The following is an 18,705-nucleotide window of genomic DNA, read 5'->3' as shown; positions in this document are numbered from 1 at the left end:
AGAGGGTTTCCTGACAAACATCCAACTTGTAAGGTGGAGGAAAAGAGACACATGAAAGCAGCAGGAAAAGCCACCACTCTTGAGGGCAAGATTTGAATGGAGTAAAAGGGGCTATGAGGATTTATCTGAGTGCTGGTGACTCAGCTAAGAAGTGGCCAGGCAGAGAAGGGCCGTGGGGGTGGAGGCAGACAGAGGAGAAGCCCCGGCTGTAACATGGTCTGGGTTGGTTGTGACTCTGGCATGCTGCCAAGGACAGTTTTTATTGTTCTTGTTAGTTTTTCATTTGCTTTGTTTCATTAAGAAGTCAAATGTACTAAATGTTTATTTCTATCCTGAAAGTTGGAGGAACAAGTTCAAGTCACACTGTTTACACATGTCAGAACAGCCAGGTTTACCCTTCTTTCTGGTAACCCCTTCTTTCTGGAAACCCTTCCACTTGTCTTTGGATTTATGGTTGCCTAAAAGCTGGATGCCAGCCCAGCAAGATAAACCCAGGAGCTTAGCCATCTGTTCGTTTATGTTTGCTGATTCTCTCAGGGTTCCTAATTCGGAGGTGATTTTCTTCACATGAACAAATCAATGAGATCTGAAGTCCTTTCTCACTGGAAACTTCACACACTATGATGCTTGTCAGGAAGAATTAGGCAGGAATACAGAGTGCTCACTCAACTGTCCTGACAGTAATAGGAAGAGAAGTGCGGTGGAGCCGAGAGTGGGGGCGGCTGCTCCTGGGCCTTTGCAGCAGAGCAGACCGCAGCTGAGGCAGCATCAGGCTCGCCTTTGTTTTGCAAGAACAGAGGAAAGCCAAGATGAAGTGAATTCTCTTTGTGTCCATTCCTTCTCCTTGCCTTAGGGTCTATCCATAAAATCCTATAGAATCCGAGTTTCTTAGATTTTCACTTAAAAAAAAAAAAGATAAGGGAACTTTTTTTTTTTCTGCTTACAGAAGTAATTTATTTCTGGTGTAAAAATCCAAACAAAAGCAACAGTGAATGGAAGACTCCTCCTAATCCGGACCTGAATTATAACTGATACAGATTCTCAGTACTCAAAGTTCACATTTTGGTTTGTTTATTTGCAGTCTGTGCTTTTATATTATTTTTGTATTTCAGTCGTTTTTACTGTAAAAATACAAGGCTTTTCTCCATTAACAGATAGAGGACTGTTGGGAATACCAGGTGTTAGGTTTCTGTTAACCTCAGGCGCTGTATTTATCAGGCTTCTACTGCCACGGTGAGTAACAAGTAACTCCCCAGTCTCGTTGCTTATAACAATAATATGTGAGTGTGCAGGCTGGTTGCAATTTGAGCTCAGCTGGCTCAGTGGAACGAGGCTGGACTCCAGGCTTCTGGTCAGCTTTAGGACTAGTCTACACATCTCCATTTTAGAACCTAGGCTGAAGGATCAGCAGCTACCTGTGGCCTGCTCTTCTCTTTCCCAAGGGTGGTTTGCAACTGCAAGACGGCAGATAGAAACTTGCCATGCATCTTAAGGCCTTAGCTCCAAATTGATACATTGCCATTCCACCCACATCCCGTTGGCCAAATCTAGTCACTTGGCCTAGCCTGAAGTCAGTGAGGCAGGGAGAATACTTCACCCTTAGGGGAGCCATGGGGTATTAATTTGCTAGGGCTTCCCGAATAAATACAACAGACTGGGTGGCTTAAGCAACAGAAATTTGTCTTATAGTTCTGGATGCTAGAAGTCTGCGATCAAGGTATTGGCAGAGTTGGTTTCTTCTGAGGCCTGTCTCCTTGGCTTGTAGAGGGCTGTCAGTTCTGCATGTTTTCACGTGGCCTTCCTTCTGTGCTTGTCTGTGTCCCAGTTTCCTCCTCCAGTTAGGACACCAGTCCTATTAGCAGGGCCTACCCTCATGACCTCATTTAATCTTCATCAGCTCTTTAAAGACCCTGACTCCAAATACAGGCACATTGTGAGGTATTGGGGGTTAGGACTTCAGCTTAGGAATTTAGAGTATGGGGGGCATTATTCATCCTGTAACACAGAACAGGGGTGGAAAGTGCAGGAGGGATTGTGTGCAGAGTGCAGTCTCCATTGTCAGCTAACCTCAGTGAGGCTAGGCCTCCTGGTTTTTGAAACGGGGATAGGCAGTTCCATTTTAGGGTTTTTGGAGATCTAAAGCCCCTGGTGGTGGAGGCGGTAGGGATGGATGAGGTTCAACTTGAAAAAGGACCAAAACTGGTCTTCTTGGGCCCTTCCCCTTGTTCTTCTCTCATCTGGGCAAACTGAGAGTGTATGGTGCTTTTCAGAATTGCTTAACTTCTACAGAAGATACACCATCCATGGAATCTTCAAAAATAACAAAGCCAGCAGGCCCTTTAGGCACTCAATCTGTGCCCTAGGTTTTGGAAACACTATGCTTCATGCTTCTGCCCATGTGCTATCTTTAGTACCCTTCCTTTACAATTATTAATTAATTAACTAATTAATTTATTTTGAGACAGAGTCTTGCTCTGTAACCCAGGTTGGAGTGCAGTGGCACGATCTTGGCTCACTGCAACCTCCACCTCCCAGGTTCAAGCAAGTGTACTGCCTCAGCCTCCCGAGTAGCCAGGATTACAGGTACGTACCACCACACCTGGCTGATTTGTGTATTTTTAGTAGAGACGGGGTTTCACCATGTTGACTAAGCGCGAACTCTTGACCTCAAGTGATCTGCCCGCCTTGGCCTCCCAAAGTGGTGGGCCACTGGGCCCGGCCCCTTTACAAATATTTATCGAAGGCCTTCTCTGACTTATTAGAACTGTGGGCTCTATTGGTGTAAGATATGGCCCTGTTCTCAGGAGACTGCAGTTGAATGCCTGTGAAATGATTAAAATAGTGATCTAGGAGGTCAGAATAGGGGGCGTCCCTTCCTCTGCTTCTTGGGTTTAAAGCCAACCATTGCCTTACATGTTTGTAAATCTCCTTTTGGTTTTTTCCTAGAAAATTGTGTTAAGGAATGGTACCGAGGCCTTTGACTCGTGGGAGAAGCCCCCTCTGCCAGTGTATACTCAGTTCTATTTCTTCAATGTCACCAATCCAGAGGAGATCCTCAGAGGGGAGACCCCTCGGGTGGAAGAAGTGGGGCCATACACCTACAGGTAAGTCTTGACCACCTCCTATCTTGCGAGAAATACAGAGTGACCCCAATATGGCCTGAGTCCTTGCCTCTTCCCAAGAGCAAAGCTCCAGGGCTGTGTGGGAGCACACTTTCTGATTTCATTGTCTGAAACGCTGCTGATGTTTTGTATGTGTGTGTGAAACCTCAGCAGAGAATGGCTTTGTGGACTGGGCCAAGTCTCAGCGTGTTGTGTTTTGAAGTGCAGCGGTTTCCTCCTGAGTTGGCAGACTGTGATTATTAAACCATGAAGAGTTACTCCTTACCCTGACGCTTTTAAGGTTGCCCCTTGATATTCTTATTTTATTTTATTTTATTTTTTTAAGAGACAAGGTCTGGCTTTGTTGCCCAGGCTGGAGTGCAGTAGAGCAGTCATAGCTCACTGCCACCTCCAACTCCTGGGCTCAAGTGATCCTCCTGCCTCAATCTCCCTAGTAGCTAGGATTACAAGTGTTCACCACCACACCCAGATAATTTTTTTTTGTAGAGATGAGGTCTTGCTGTATTGCCCAGGCTGGTCTTGAACTCCTGGGCTCAAGTGAACCTCCCGCCTCAACCTCCCAAAGCGTTGGGATTACAGGCATGAGCACCAGCATGCCCGGCTACCGCTTGATATTCTTAAGTGACTTTTAGGGCCTCCCTCCATTTCCATGCCCCACATAACTAGTTTTAAAGCAGTTCCAGAATTTACTGTTGTCTGGGACAGATCTTTCTGTTTCTTACCCACTCCTTTTCTCCACCTATCCTGGGTATAAGCAATAAGCAAGTAGCAGAGGCTGTTAGAGTCTTTGCTGGTGACCACCAATTCCAAACACTGGGGAATCAGGATCCCTTTAATCATTTTTAAATGATTAGTAGAGGGAGACGCTTGAATCAGAGCATTTTCTCTGTTGCAATCTTCCCCTTTTCCCTATTACAATACCTCCTCCCTCTCCCACACAATAATCGTTCCAATAAAGTCTCTCCTTACCACGTTAGAAAACAAATTAATAGAGGAAGCAGACAACAAGATCTTTCTTTTTAAAAACTGCTGAATGATAAAAATGCCTGACAATTCTGTTGTAATCGACTGCTCAATAAATTATTGCTGACTGATTGATGTGCCATGAATCAGTACTATTCTCAGTGGTGGGAATTCAGAGATAAAAATCCTAGTTCCTGTCTTTGGTGCTCATGCTCTGACTCTGGAGTCAGATGACCCATTTTGATTCCCGCCTCTGCAACTTACTAGTTCTCTGTGCTTCCATTTCCTTATCTATAAAATGGGGATAAAAATAGGACCTCCTCCACGTGATTGTTACAAAGATTGAGTCAATGAGTCATTACGTATAAAGTGCTTAGACTAGTGCCTAGCACATAATTAGTGATACTTAAGTGTTTGCTCTTACTATTAGTTGGATTAGGCTATTTTTGCATTGCTATAAAGAAATACCTGAGTCTGGGTAATTTATAAAGAAAAGAGGTTTAATTGGCTCACGGTTCTGCAGGCTGTACACACATGGCACACTGGCTCTGCTCGGCTTCTGGGGAAGCCTCAAGGAGCTTTTACTCATGGCAGAAGGCAAAGCAGGAGCAGGCACGTTACACGGTGAAAGCAGGAGCAAGGGGTGAGGAGGTGCCACACTTTACAACAACAAGATCTCGTGAGAACTCACCCACTGTTGTGAGGACAGCACCAAACCTTGAGGGATCCTCCCCTATGACCCAAACCCTCCCACCAGGCCCTACCTCCAACACTGAAGATTACAGTTCAACATGAGATTTGGAGGGAACATCCAAACTATATCATTCCACCCCGGCCTCCAAATTTCATGTCCTTCTCACATGTCAAAATATAATCATCCCTTCTCAATAGTCCCCCAAAGTCTTAACTCATTCCAGCATTAACTCAAAAGTCCTAAGTCCCAGATCTCATCTAGAAATGAATTCCTTCTACCTATAAGCCTGTAAAATCAAACAAGTTATTTCCTTTCAAGATACAATGGGGGTATCAGCATTGGGCAAACATTCCCATTTGAGAAGGGAGAAATTGGCCATAAGAAAGGGGCTACAGGCCCCAGGCAAGTCTGAAACCCAACAGGGCAGTTATTAAATCATAAAGCTCCAAAATCATCTTCTTTGACTCCATGTCTCACATCCAGAGTACACTGGTGCAAGGGGTGGGCTCCCAAGGCCTTAGGCAGCTCCGCCTCTGTAGCTTTTTTATGCTGAAATTGCAAGCTGATGGTGGCTCTACCATTCTGGTGTCTCGAGGATCGTGGCCTTCTTCCCACAGCTCCACTAGGCAGTGCCTCAGTGGGGACTCTGTGTGGAGCCTTCAGCTCCGCATTTCCCCTCCTCACTGCCCTAGTAGAGGTTCTCTTGAGGGCTCTGCCCTTGGAGCAGGCTTCTGCTGGGGCACACAGGCTTTCTCATACATCATCTGAAATCTAGCTGGAGGATGCCAAACCTCCTTCACTCTTGCACTCTGTGTTCCTGCAGGCTTAACATCACATGGAAGCTGCCAAAGCTTATGGCTTGCACCCTCCAGAGGAGTGGCCTAAACTGTATCTGAGCCCCTTTGAGCCATAGCTGGAGCTGGAGTGGCTGGGATGTGGGAAACAGCACAGGGAAGTAGTGCCCCTGGCCTGGTCCCTGAAACCACTCAGTCCTCCTAGGTCTCAGGGCCTGTGATGGAAGGGGCTGTCTCAGAGATCTCTGAAATGTTTTCAAGGCCTTTTCCCCATTTTCTTGACTCTCAGCACTTGGCTTCTTTTTAGTTATGCAAATCGTTTTAGCAATGGTTGCTCTACAGCCTGCTTGAATTTATCTCCCCACAAAAATATTTTGTTTTGTTTTGTTTTTGAGACAGGGTCTCACTCCGTTGCCAGGCTGGAGTGCGGTGGCATGATCATGGCTCACTGCAGCCTTGAACTCCTGGGCTCAAGGGATCCCCCTGCCTCAGCCTCCCAAGTAGCTAGGACTACAGGCAAGTGCCACCATGCTGGCTAATTTTTAACTTTTTTTTTTTGAGACAGAGTCTCCCTATGTTGCCCAGGCTACCGAAATGCTTTTTCTTTCTCTGCCACATGGACAGGTTGCAAATTTTCTAAACCTCTGTGTTCTGCTTCCCTTTTAAATATAAGGTCCAACTTTAAGTCATTTTTTTTACTCCCACATCTGAGTGTAGGCTGTTAGAAGCAGCCAGGCGGCATCTTGAATGCTTTGCTGCCTAGAAATTTCTTCTGCCAGATATCCTAAATCATCACTCTCAAGTTCAAACTTCCACAGATCCCTGGGGCATGAACACAATGCAGCCAAGATCTTTGCTAAGGCATAACACATGTGAACTTTGCTCCAGTCCCAATAAGTTCCTCATTTCCATCTGAGACCTTTTCAGCCTGAACTTCACTGTCCATGTCACTGTCAGCAATTTGGTCACGATCATTTAATCAGCCTCTAAGACACTCCAAACTTTCCCTCATCTTCTTGTCTTCTTCTGAGCCCTCCAGACTCTTCCCTTCTCTGCCCATTACCCAATTCCAAAGCTGCTTCCACATTTTTCAGCTATCTTTATAGCAATATTTGACTCTTAGTACCAATTTTCTAAATTAGGTTGTTCTTACATTGCTATAAAGAAATACCTGGCTGGGCATGGTGGCTCATGCCTGTAATCCTAGCACTTTGGGAGGCCAAGGTGGGTGGATCACTTGAGGTCAGGAGTTTGGGACCAGCCTGGCTAACACAGCAAAACCCCACCTCTACTAAACATACAAGGATTAGCCTGGCATGGTGGTGCCCACCTGTATTCTCAGCTAGTCAGGAGGCTAAGGCAGGAGAATTGCTTGAACCTGGGAGGCAGAGGTTGCAGTGAGCCGAGAACATGCCACTATACTCCAGCCTGGGTGACAGAGCAAGGCCCTGTCTCAAAAAAAAGAAGAAAGAAAGAAAGAGAGAGAGAGAGGGAGGGATGGAGGGGAGAGAGAGAGAAAGAGAGAGAGAGAAGAAAGAAAAGAAAGAGAGAGAGACCTGAGACTGGGTAATTTACTTTAAAAAGAGGTTTAATTGGCCTATAGTTCCACAGGTTCTACAGGAAGCATGATGCTGGCATCTGCTTGGCTTCTGGGGAGGACTCAGGAAACTTATAATCATGGTGGAAGGAAGAGAAGGGGAGCAGGCACATCACATGGCCAGAGCAGGAGCAAGAGAGCGGAAAGGTCCCACACTTTACAACAACCAGATCTCGTGAGAACTCACTTACTATCACGAGGACAGCACTAAGCCATGAGGAATCCTTCCCATGACCCAAATACCTACCAGGCCCCACCTACAACATTGGGGATCATATTTCAACATGAGATTTTGAGGGGACACCAAAACTGTATTATTGGTCTTCGTGGATTAATTGTTTTAGTCTGTACAAGTCAATATGTAGAATTATAAAGATGAACCCTGTTGCTATATGAAGAAATCTAAGAAAATACTTGGGTCCTCATTTTAAAAAGCCATTTCGTATGTGTTCTATGCCTGAGGAAACATTGTGTACTGGGTAGAGAAAGTTTGTATTTTAAGCTCTCTGGCTGGCAACAATTAGAAGTTGAACGAGGATCAGTATCTAAGTGTCCCATTGTTTGTTGTTGTTGTTATTTTTAAATGAAATTCCTTAAGATGTGATGGAGACTCTGCAAACTATCCAAAATGGTGTCATTCCAACATGTTACCAATATTTAGAATTATTAATGAGATACTTTACAATCTTTTTTTATACTGTGTTTGAAATCCTGTGTGCATTTTATACTTACAGAACATTTCATTTCAGACTAGCCACATTTTGAATGTGCAATAGCCACATGTGGCTAGTGGCTGCCCTATTAGACAGCATAATTCCAACCATACTCCCATGATTTTTTGAGACAGGGTCTCATTCTGTCTCCCAGGCTGGAGCGCAGTGGCGCGATCTTGGCTCGCTGCATCCTTTGTCTCCCAGGTTCAAGTGATTCTTCTGCCTCAGCCTACCCCGTAGCTGGGATTACAGGCACGGCCACCACGCCTGGCTAATTTTTTGTATTTTTAGTAGAGACAAGGTTTCACCATGTTGACCAGGCTGGTCTCGAACTCCTGATCTCAAGTGATCCACCCGCCTTGGCCTCCCAAAATGCTGGGATTACAGGCGTGAGCCACCATGCTTGGCCACACCCATGATTTATAAGCTCCCCAGACACACTACCTTGCCAGTATTCATGCTGTTGCTTCAGTCAAGAATGAATTCCTCAGCACTACCTCTCTTGACCTTTACATCTTACTTAGTGCAAATGCTGTCTCCTCCTGAGACTTGCCTGACTTGGGATACTCTTCCTGTTACATCTTATTTAAAATGTCAGGTAGACTGGGCATGGTGGCTCACACCTATAATCCCAGCACTTTGGGGGGTTGAGGCGGGCAGATCACTTGAGCTCAGGAGTTCGAGACTAGCCTGGGCAACATAGCAAAACCCCATCTTTAACAAAAATACAAAAAATTAGCCAGGCGTGGTGGCATGTGCCTGTGGCCCCAACTACGTGGGAGGCTGAGGTGGGAGCATCGCTTGAGCCTGGGAGATGGAGGTTGCAGTGAGCTGAGACTGCACCACTGCACTCCAGCCTGGGTAACAGGGTAAGACCCCTGTCTCAAAAAAAAAAAAAAGAAAAAAAAAGTGTCAAGTATACCACTTTATAGCAATTGTAAAGTGGTATGTTGATATGGTTTGGCTGTGTCCCCACCAGCCAAATCTCAGCTTGAATTGTAGTTTCCATAATCCCCACATGTCATGGGAGGGACCCGGAGTGGGGGGGTAATGTAATCATGGGGGCAGCTACCTTCATGCTGTTCTCTTGATAGTGAGTTAGTTCTCACGAGATCTGATGGTTTTATAAGGGACTTTTAAAAAACCCCTTTTGGTCGGGTGCGGTGGCTCATGCCTATATTCCGAGCGCTTTGGGAAGTCAAGGTAGGAAGATCACTTGAGGTCAGGAGTTTAAGAACAGTGTGGCCAACATAATGAAACCCTGTCTCTACTAAAAATACAAAAAGAAAAAAAAAATCAGCTGGGTGTGGTGGCATACACCGGCTAAGGCAGGAGAATCACTTGAACCCAGGAGGCAGAGGTTGCAGTGAGCTGAGATCACGCCACCGAATGCCAGCCTGGGCAACAGAGCAAGACTTTGTCTCAAACAACAACAACAAACAAACAAAAACCCTTTTGCTGGGCACTTCTCCTTGCTGCTGCCATGTGAACAAGGACGTGTTTGTGTCCCCTTCTGTCATGACTGTAAGTTTCCTGAGGCCTCCCCAGCCATGCTGAGCTGTGAGTCAATTAAACCTCTTTCCTTTATAAATGACTCAGTCTTGGGTATGTCCTTATTAGCAGCATGAGGACAGACTAATAAATATGTGCATCCATTATGACAGTGACTAATTGCATTTTAAGAATTGGCTTAGGTATCTGTCTTTCTTCCCAATGTACTGGAAGCTCCATGGGGTGCAGTGACCAAGTCCTTTCGTCTCTGTCTACTATTTAATGAATATTTGTGGAATATGTGAATTAAACATCTTCAACTGTGGTTTAAATTCATAGGACACATGGAAAAACTGTTTAACACTATAGGACACAATTATTAATAAGTATTTAAAAGTAATGACAAAAAACACATTTGCACCCACCTAATAGCCGGAACCATAGGACTTAGTTCAGGAAACCCAAATATAGGTTCAAGAAAGGGGAATCAGGCCCTGAAAATGAATGGCTTTGTTAGGAATATGCATATGTGCAGTGCAGGCTGCTAAGAGCTCCTTACAGGGCTGAGTGGGTCGTGAGATCTGGGATTTGTAGAAAAACATGGCTTTTTAGGGAGCTGTCCAAACTCTCTATGGGGCCTGCTAGTCTCTACATGTGCCTTTTGCGGTCATTCACTGGATTTGATTTCTGTAACTTGTGGCTTTATGATGCTATTGTTTAGGCTGGATAAGACAGAACATTCCAGAAGCTTCTGCTCCAGTGTTTTCTCCCAACTGAGTCAGCTGACTCCATCAATTGTATGCCAGGGGGCCTGGGGCAAAGGAAGGGGAGGGCATGTAGCCCCTTTCACCAGTTAGTATGGATTGGTGTGGTGGTGGGAAACCTCTGAGATGGGGAACCTCCAAGCAAGGCTGTGGAGGGCCTAACTTATCTGACACAGGATTTACAGTGGCACATTTCCCAAACCTTTCACATATTGGGGAGTTCAGAATAGTAATGTTTTTGGAAAAAGATGATGGGCATTCCAAATGTTGATAACAGCCAGTCAGTCTGGTTTAAGGAATGGAGTGTATTATTTACATTTTTGTAAAGCTGCAGATTGAGCAGCCCTGGAATGGGTCTGTGAATACAAGGCTCATTGGCCTCATGATCCTTTTGCTCAGGGACATATTTGTATAAAATTTGTATCAAAGTTGTGGTATCCCATGGCTTCTGCAGCCTTTTTGAGGTTTATTTTTTGTCTTGTCAGATACCTTTTTCTATTTTGCCTACCATTTAACATTTCAAGAATTAAAAAAGAAAACAATTTGTCTAAGGGCACTTCCAATTAATTTGCATATTTCTAAGAAGCATTTGCTAAATTTACAGTATCTCTTGAAATATCTTATTTTGGGGTTTCTTAGTTTGCTGTTTGGATTATTCATTTCTATTTTAGGCTTGTATTATTTAAAAAGATGTAAGGGCTAGATCTTAAGTTATTTTATTATTCATTGATATCAAGTAATACTGGATTTTCAAATATAATCAACATATATAATATATACAGCATTATCTTTAAGAGTGTAAACTATATTTTATATTATAAAAATTACACATATATATGTGTTCCATGTATATAATGACTAAAGATCAACTTGAAAATGCAGTAAAGTTTTGAACAAAAACTACTAATCCATGGCTTCACTGTCTCAAAAATAACCAGTGCTAACTAACATTTTAGTGGATATCTTCTCGGCCATTTTTCCATGGATGAGTTTTAGATGGTTATCATACTATGTACATATGCATGTACATATACAAAATATACATGTTTTTTATTCACCTAATGTTATAGCATAGAATTTTTCGATGTTATATTTTGGTCTTCATACAAATGAATTTTAATGATGATTATATTTAATAGAGTAAATTTATTACTACACTTAACTGTTCCTTTCCTGAACATGTAGATCCATTTTCATTTTCTCCTCTGGTTACCTCATGGGTTGAATGTTCTCCTCATGTTTGCCAGCCAGTTGTGTTTCCACACTTTTAGTTCTTGTCCTTTGTCCATTTGCTTATCTGGGTTCTGGAGTGTTCATGCCACTCTGTGAACCTTTTATGTTTCATTTGGGGCAACTGTTTTTCCATTGTTTGCCTTGTTAATTTTTAAAATGTGTTGTAGTCAAGTCTATTCTTTTTCAACATTTCTATCATGTCTGAGCTTTAAAAGTCTTACTCCCTTCAATGGTTTGATGTTCAAGTCGATTTTCTTATAGTTCTATTTTTCCACATTTAATTTCTTCAGGATCTAAGTGTCTTCCTTGCAATGTAGCAAAGGCAGGAATTTTGTTTATACTGTCTAATTCTGTCCTATTAACCCTTTAGTTCTTTAACCGTCTCTGAGCCAAGCTGTATAAAAAATTTTTTTTAACATAGACAATAAAAAATTTAGGAACACCATGATCATTGTTTCCATTATTATAGAAGAATGCTTTCTCCTTTTTTCTAAACTTGCCTTGCTTTTCTCTGATAGTGTTTTTAGATTGGTAGCTAAAACTGTATTTGTTTTGCCAAAATAGAAACAGATTTTGAAAAAAAAAAATCCTTAAACTGCTCAGAAGTAAAAAAAAATAGAAAAAGATCTCTCACACCTCTTATCATGCACAAAAGGCTGTGACCAGGTATATGTGAGTTTTAAATGCACGTGGTACATTAGGTGAATTGCCTGCACGAGCCTGTGGGTTACTGCCTGGGGACAGGGAGACCAGGGAGATATTTCCATCTTAAAGGAGTAAAACTGTTTCTTGCACACTGTCAACAAGCGGGTGAGTCTTCTCCCGACCCTGCTCTTAACACTTCTTCTCAGTATCCTGCTTGTATCTAGAGGTTGCTGCCTTCAGTTACCTGAGCGGGCAGCGTACTCAAAGTTAAGGGTAGAGGCTCCTCAGCCTGTGCCTTTGGCTGGCTCCCCTTGCTTTCCCTCTTCTCCATGGTCACTGTAGGACTTCAGTACTCCTTTCACGTTGATGTGTTCATCACCCCAGCCTCGCCTGGATCTGTGATGGTCTTTTAAAGCGTGTCCTCCTCCTCCAGGACCACAGCTTTCTCACTCCCCACATGGGAAGTGCTTTCATGCTTGCTGCCCACCCTCGCCCCACCGCTGCCTCTGTTGGAACACCCCCTTCACCCTCCCACCTGCAGAAGCCAACTCTTTCCAGAATCAAGCAAAAGTGTCTTTTGCAGGAGTCCCCTTCCAGTCGCCATCCCTCCCTCTTCTGTATGCCCACAGTGCGTTTACTGTGAAGGAGGTGGCCTCTGAAGGCAGTCTCCCATGCTCTACTGTGGATTCTTGGAGAACCAGACCCAGGACTTAACGTCGCACCATCTCAAGAGCTTAGCACAAGCCGTTGCACATGGTATCAGTAGCTAATCCCTCCTAAGCAGCAGGTGTGCCAGGTAGTGTTCTAACTGGATTTATGTGGATTTCATTCTCACAACAACCCTACAAGGTGAGTACGTTATTACCTCCATTTTACAGATGAGGAAACTGAGGCACAGAAGCAGTGAATAAGATGAAACCGGGGTTGAATGTCAACCCTACCAGCCAGATCTCAGTCTAGTTTGTATCCAGTGTATGCCCAATTAATTCTTAATAGTAATTCTCAACAGAGGATTAGGTGAATGAAGGAACCAATATGACTGAAAGATAATGATTCTGTGATAATATTATACGCATCCAATTTATCAAACACCTCTGAGGAATTAGATATACAGATGTTAATTTTCCACCTAATTAAAATTATTCCTTTTGATTTCTACTCCTTATCTCAGTCTATTGTTTCTAAAATTATTTCTAAAACCAACCATGAATTTTCCTGCCTGATTAAATAGTTCATGGAGCATAACTGAACCTTTTCTTAATGACAAGGACCATCATAGTAATTCACAAATGTTACACTATAGTCTGAGATTCATTAGCATCTACTAAATACCAGGGACCATGCCGGGCACTTTTAAGTATAGTTCCTTGATTAATTGCCTAGGCCGAAAATTTGATTTGTTTTTTGTTGTTGTTTTTGTTTTGTTTTTTCAAACTCTTGTATGTATTTCTGAAAGTTCCTTTGGTCTTCTTTGATCTTGTAGGACAGTAACTGATCAATATGCCCCTCTCTGCAGGCACCAGCCTTGGCTTACACAAAAGTTTGGCTTTGAAATTTCCTCTCCTCCTCCATATTCCAATAAATTACTGTGAATTAACCTGTGTGTAAAATCAAGGAATACCCTGGATGAGAGGTGAGGTCACCAGGATTCTAAACGTGGCCCTGACACTTTCGATTGGTCCTGAATCCACATATCCTTATCTATAAAAAGGTGGAGTTAATGATTTCTAAGTGAAGGGTCTTTGGTTATAAGCAAAATAAACTACCTCTGGCTAATTTAAGTTAAAGGGGAATCTATTTGAAGGCTATAAAGTAGGTTAACAGAATCAAGGAAAGCAGCTTGGAAGACAAAAGCAGGATACAGGGCAGCTTTAAAGATCCAGGTCACGAGAGTGTATTGATCATCACATCATGTGTCTGCCACTGGGAGGAATCCTGTCTTTTACTGAGTTTTCTTGTTTTTAAATTAAAAAAAAATTTTTTTTTGGTAGAGACAAAGTCTTGCTCTGTTGCCCATGCTGGAATGCAGTGGCATGATCATAGCTCACTGTAACATCAAACTCCTGGGCTCAAGCCATCCTCCCACCTTAGCCTCTCAAGTAGCTGACACTACAAGTACATGTCACCACGCCTGGCTCTTTTACTGTGTTTTCTATCTTGAGGCACTGTGCTCAGGATTCAGAGGCCAGAGGAAAGGAATTGGTTGAGCTCAGGTCCCATAGCACCCTTGACTGATGGTCTTACACAGCTGTACAATACAAGAGAGGAAAGGAAATCAGGGCTATTACCAGCAGAAAGCAGAATGGTTGTCTAACAGACGAAAAGTCCACTGCAAACACTGAACTTCAAGCTGTGTAAGTGGTTTAACACAGAAGTGTCTATCAAATTTTTTAATATATTCTTTGTAAACTGGAAGGGCGTGTAATTTATCATTTAGATTTGGCTTTGGTTAGAGGCATTTGTTAGAGGCATTAGCTGGTTTCATCCTGCAGGCGTTTCTTAGGTACCTGTTAGGAGAGGTTGTCTCATACAGAGGGAGGAACACCTTGTGCTAATGAGAAAGACTTGGGATCAAGTTCTCACTCTTCTGCCTGTGCTCTGTGTCCCCAACTGTGAAGTGGGGCAGTACTACATGCTGTATTTGTACTACAGACTTGTAAGGATTAAATAAAATAAAATAAAATAATGTGGGTTAAACTATTTGAAGAGCTACACAAGGGTCAGATATTTATAGGATTAGTGGGCATAGCTTGGTGCTTAGTGTGATATGATGTGTGATATGTGTATATGTGATATGAAGTATGCTTCCTTCTATACACTTGACAGAGTATAGGATATAGACATGTGATATGATGAAATAGATATTTAGTCTTCCTCCATTTCCTGGCATACAGCTCCTAAAATCCTTGGAATCGCTTAAGTGATAAGTGTCTTTTTGTATGCTAGTGAATTGACTGATGACTGGCAGCCTCTATGGCTCCTGGATAGGAGCTGGTCCTGAAAGAAGAGGACAGGATTAGACGGTTGGGACTTTCAGCCCCACCCCCCAACCTCCCAGGAGGGGAGAGGGGCTGAAAGTTGGGTTGATCACAAATGGCCAGTGATTTAATCAATCATGCCTATGTAATGTAGCTTCCATAAAAAACCAAAAGGACTGAATTTGGAGAGTTTCCAGAGAGCCAAACATGGGGAGGTTCCTGGAGAGTAGCGACCCTGCTGAGGGCATGGAAGTTCTGAGCTGCTTCCCCTACACCTTGCTCAGTGCATCTCTTCATCTGTATACTTTGTAACATCCTTTATAATAAAATGTGTTTCCCTGAGTACTCTGGGCTGCTCTAGCAAATTAATTGAGCCCAAGCACGGGGGGATGGAAACCCCAATTTATAGCCATTAGTTCGGAAGCACAGGTAAAACAGCCTGGGGCTTTTGATTGGCATAGGAAGTGGCAGGCAGTCTCAACCTGCAGAATCTGATGCTATGTCCAAGTAGAAAGTATCAGAATTGAATTGAATTGGAGGACACTGCAGAATTATTGGTGGAGAGAAAACGCCACACACTTCTTGGTGACCAGAAGTCTCAGAAGTCTTCTGTGTAAATTGTTACAGTATGAGAGCACAGAAAAAAATGGTTTGTTTTTTCTACTGGAGAAGATACAAAGACTCATCTATTTTTGTGCATCTATATGAATGCATTTGTTTATTTTCTCATCTGTTTTTATTTTAAAGTCTAGAAGGGATTTAAGAGGTATAAAGAGATATACAGACGGTCCTTGACTTATGATAGTTCAACTTAAATGATTTTTTGACTTCGCGATGGTGTGAAAGTGATATGTATTTGGCATGCCCCTCCAGTGACGATACAGTTACATCCAGATAAACCCATCGTAAAATTGGAAAGATACTAAGTTGTTGAATCAAAAACAAACTTTCAACTTACGATGTTTTCAACTTATGATGGGTTTACTCCGTCATCACCGAGGAGCATTTTTACATACAAGTTTCAGCCTTCAGCTTGCTTGCAGTCTACCTGAGGCTACATGATAATTTCACAGTCTAAATGATGTCACTCAGAAGTTTATAACTGAATGCTAAAGACATGTAGGGACATCCACAGGTGGGTGAGAAAAATCCCTGTGCTGCTATGGTTGGGAGAGGCCTCAGAGGAGGTGTGGGTAGCCCAACCGGCCAATGCCTTCCTAACCTGTGCTCTTAAATTAGCTCTGTTCAATAGAAATATTACATGGACCACATGTGTAATTTAAGATTTTAAGATTTTCTAGTAGCCACATTTTTAAAAAAGTAGAAGGAAGCAGGTAAAATTAATTTTGATAATATATTTTAATTTTACCCATTATAACTGAAATAGCATCATTTCAATATGTAATCAATATAAAAAAAGGTTGGCACTGTTTTTGAAATTCTGTATGTATTTTACACTTACAGCAAATCTCGATTCCAGTTAGCCACAGTTTAAGTGCTCAGTAGTCACATGTGACTAGTGACTACCATGTCAGACATAATAACACTAGCTGGTTTAGGAAGAAGGAAAGATAAGCAAAGGGAAAGAAACAAAAGTCACTGGAATTTATCGAACACCTACTATGTACCAGGCAGGGCTAGGGCTAGTGTGAGGCATTTGATGAACAAAAGATCAGATCCTGTTTTTATTTAAAATTTTGTTCGTCATAAATTTTTGGCATAAATTTTGGTTTTAATAAATAGTGCATTAAAATATTTATCTTGATTACTACTTGTTTCGGCACCTCTTACATCACTTACACTGACTCTAGGCCCAGCCCTGGCACCAGGCGCTTTCTAAGAACTTTCTAATGCTTCATTTGGGGGCACTAACTTGAACCAAACTGTGCTGTATATCAGAAGCAGAGACTGGGTGTGGTAGCTCATGCCCGTAATCCTAGCATTTTGGAAGGTTGAGGCAGGAGGATCACTTGAGTCCAGGAGTTCAAGACCAGCCTGAGTAGCATAGTAAGATCTCATCTCTACAAAAAAATAAAATTAGCTGGGTGTGGTGGCATGCTGCTGTACTTGTAGCTACTTGGGAGGCTGAGGTGGGAGGATTGATTGAGCCCAGGAGGCTGAGGCTGCGGTGAGCTGTAGTCATGCCACTGCACTCCAGCCTGGGCAACAGAGCGAGACTCTATCTCAAAAAAAGAAACAGGAGTGAACTCCTATAATTTACTAAGCCTTGGGCATTATTTTTTTAAATAAATTTTCAATTTAATTCAATTTAGAAACAAAAAGACATTGGTAAATAAATTGAAATTCAAACTAAATCTATGAACCAAACTGAAAATTTTGAAAATACTTCAGGACCAAACCGTAACCCAGGAGAGAGTTCATTGACTTTGATTCCCGGTCAAGGTGACCCTCGACTGTTGCACCTCCCTAATCAGGGAAGAAAAGAAGGAAAACAAAGTTTTTGAGAAGGCTCTATCCTAGGCCTCGTTTCCTTCCCACATTATAGCTTCAGTCTCCAGCTTTTTAAGGCTTAGTAGCTGCAGTCTCTATATAATGTTATATTGGGAATGTTATGTTGAAAATATAACTTGGATGCTGAAAGAAAGGAAGAGTCTTGCTTATTAAAGTGGTGCCTATTTTCAAATAAAACCCTTTTCTTTCTTTTAGGGAACTCAGAAACAAAGCAAATATTCAATTTGGAGATAATGGAACAACAATATCTGCTGTTAGCAACAAGGCCTATGTTTTTGAACGAGACCAATCTGTTGGAGACCCTAAAATTGACTTAATTAGAACATTAAATATTCCTGTATTGGTAAGTAGGCATTTTAATACCATTAATTTGGATTTGGGAAGAAAGGAAAAAGCTAAGTTAATGCTCTTTATTATTTTACATTTAGGAGCCATTAAGTTATGTTGAAATATACATATATAAGAAGAAAAATACTTTTTTTCTTCTTTTCTTTACATCTTGGACTTTTTTCTAAGATTTATCAAATAAGGTCTTTTCAAATGATGACAAAATTCAGATTTTAGGATTTGTTTTCATAATTTCTTCCTGAATGTTCAGGATTAGCAATTGTGCAAATAAATATGTCCCTAGGATTTTTTGGTAGCTAATAATTTTAAAAATGTTTATTTGCCCCTTGTTTTCATTCAGAAATTCTAGCAATGAAATTTGTATACCATTTCTTACTTCAGATTTTTATGTTGGATTTTATATTCTCAAAATTCATAAATTGACACCAGAAATCAATAGACTGGGCAGTGGGCTCTGTTTATAATGGTAATTCTACCTAATAACGACACCTATTCTACATCTATTCTATACTGAGACCTATGAGACTTTCTTTTTTTTTAAATTAAATTTATTTATTTATTATTAATTTTTTTTGAGACAGGGTCTTGCTCTGTCGCCCAGGCTGGAGTGCAGTCAGTGGCTCCATCACAGCTCGCTGAAGCTTCTACCTCCTGGGCTCCAGGGATCCTCCTGTGTCGGCCAGGGACTCCAGGCGTGAACTGCTGTGCCTGGGCTGGCCCAGTAAACATTCTAATTCACCTACACCAACCCCTGCCGACTCTCCCACCCTAACCCCTAGGTGACCGCTCCATATGCAGCTGGACACTGATGATGGACCCACGACCTAGACAGTATGAGGTCCCTGCCGCCTAGTCCCAGGGGTGTAGGTCGGGTTTATAATGAGCCTCTGG

The 18,705-nt window shown here is 42.4% G+C and overlaps 1 protein-coding gene across 1 annotated transcript in view; it reads left to right on the top strand.

The window, feature by feature from the left end:
* The window catches only part of SCARB2 (scavenger receptor class B member 2), a 52,320-nt gene that overhangs the window by 15,091 nt on the left and 18,524 nt on the right, over positions 1–18,705 (top strand). Inside the window, exons 2-3 of the mRNA XM_054486000.2 lie at positions 2,947–3,104; positions 17,662–17,809. Coding sequence (XP_054341975.1) covers positions 2,947–3,104; positions 17,662–17,809 — 306 coding nt within the window. The remainder of the gene's footprint in view (positions 1–2,946; positions 3,105–17,661; positions 17,810–18,705) is intronic.

This window comes from Pongo pygmaeus, chromosome 3, assembly GCF_028885625.2.
Source record: "Pongo pygmaeus isolate AG05252 chromosome 3, NHGRI_mPonPyg2-v2.0_pri, whole genome shotgun sequence".
Taxonomy (NCBI): Eukaryota; Metazoa; Chordata; class Mammalia; order Primates; family Hominidae; genus Pongo; species Pongo pygmaeus.
The sequence above is the reverse complement of the archived record's forward strand: the minus strand, read 5'-3'. Positions and strand labels throughout refer to the sequence as shown.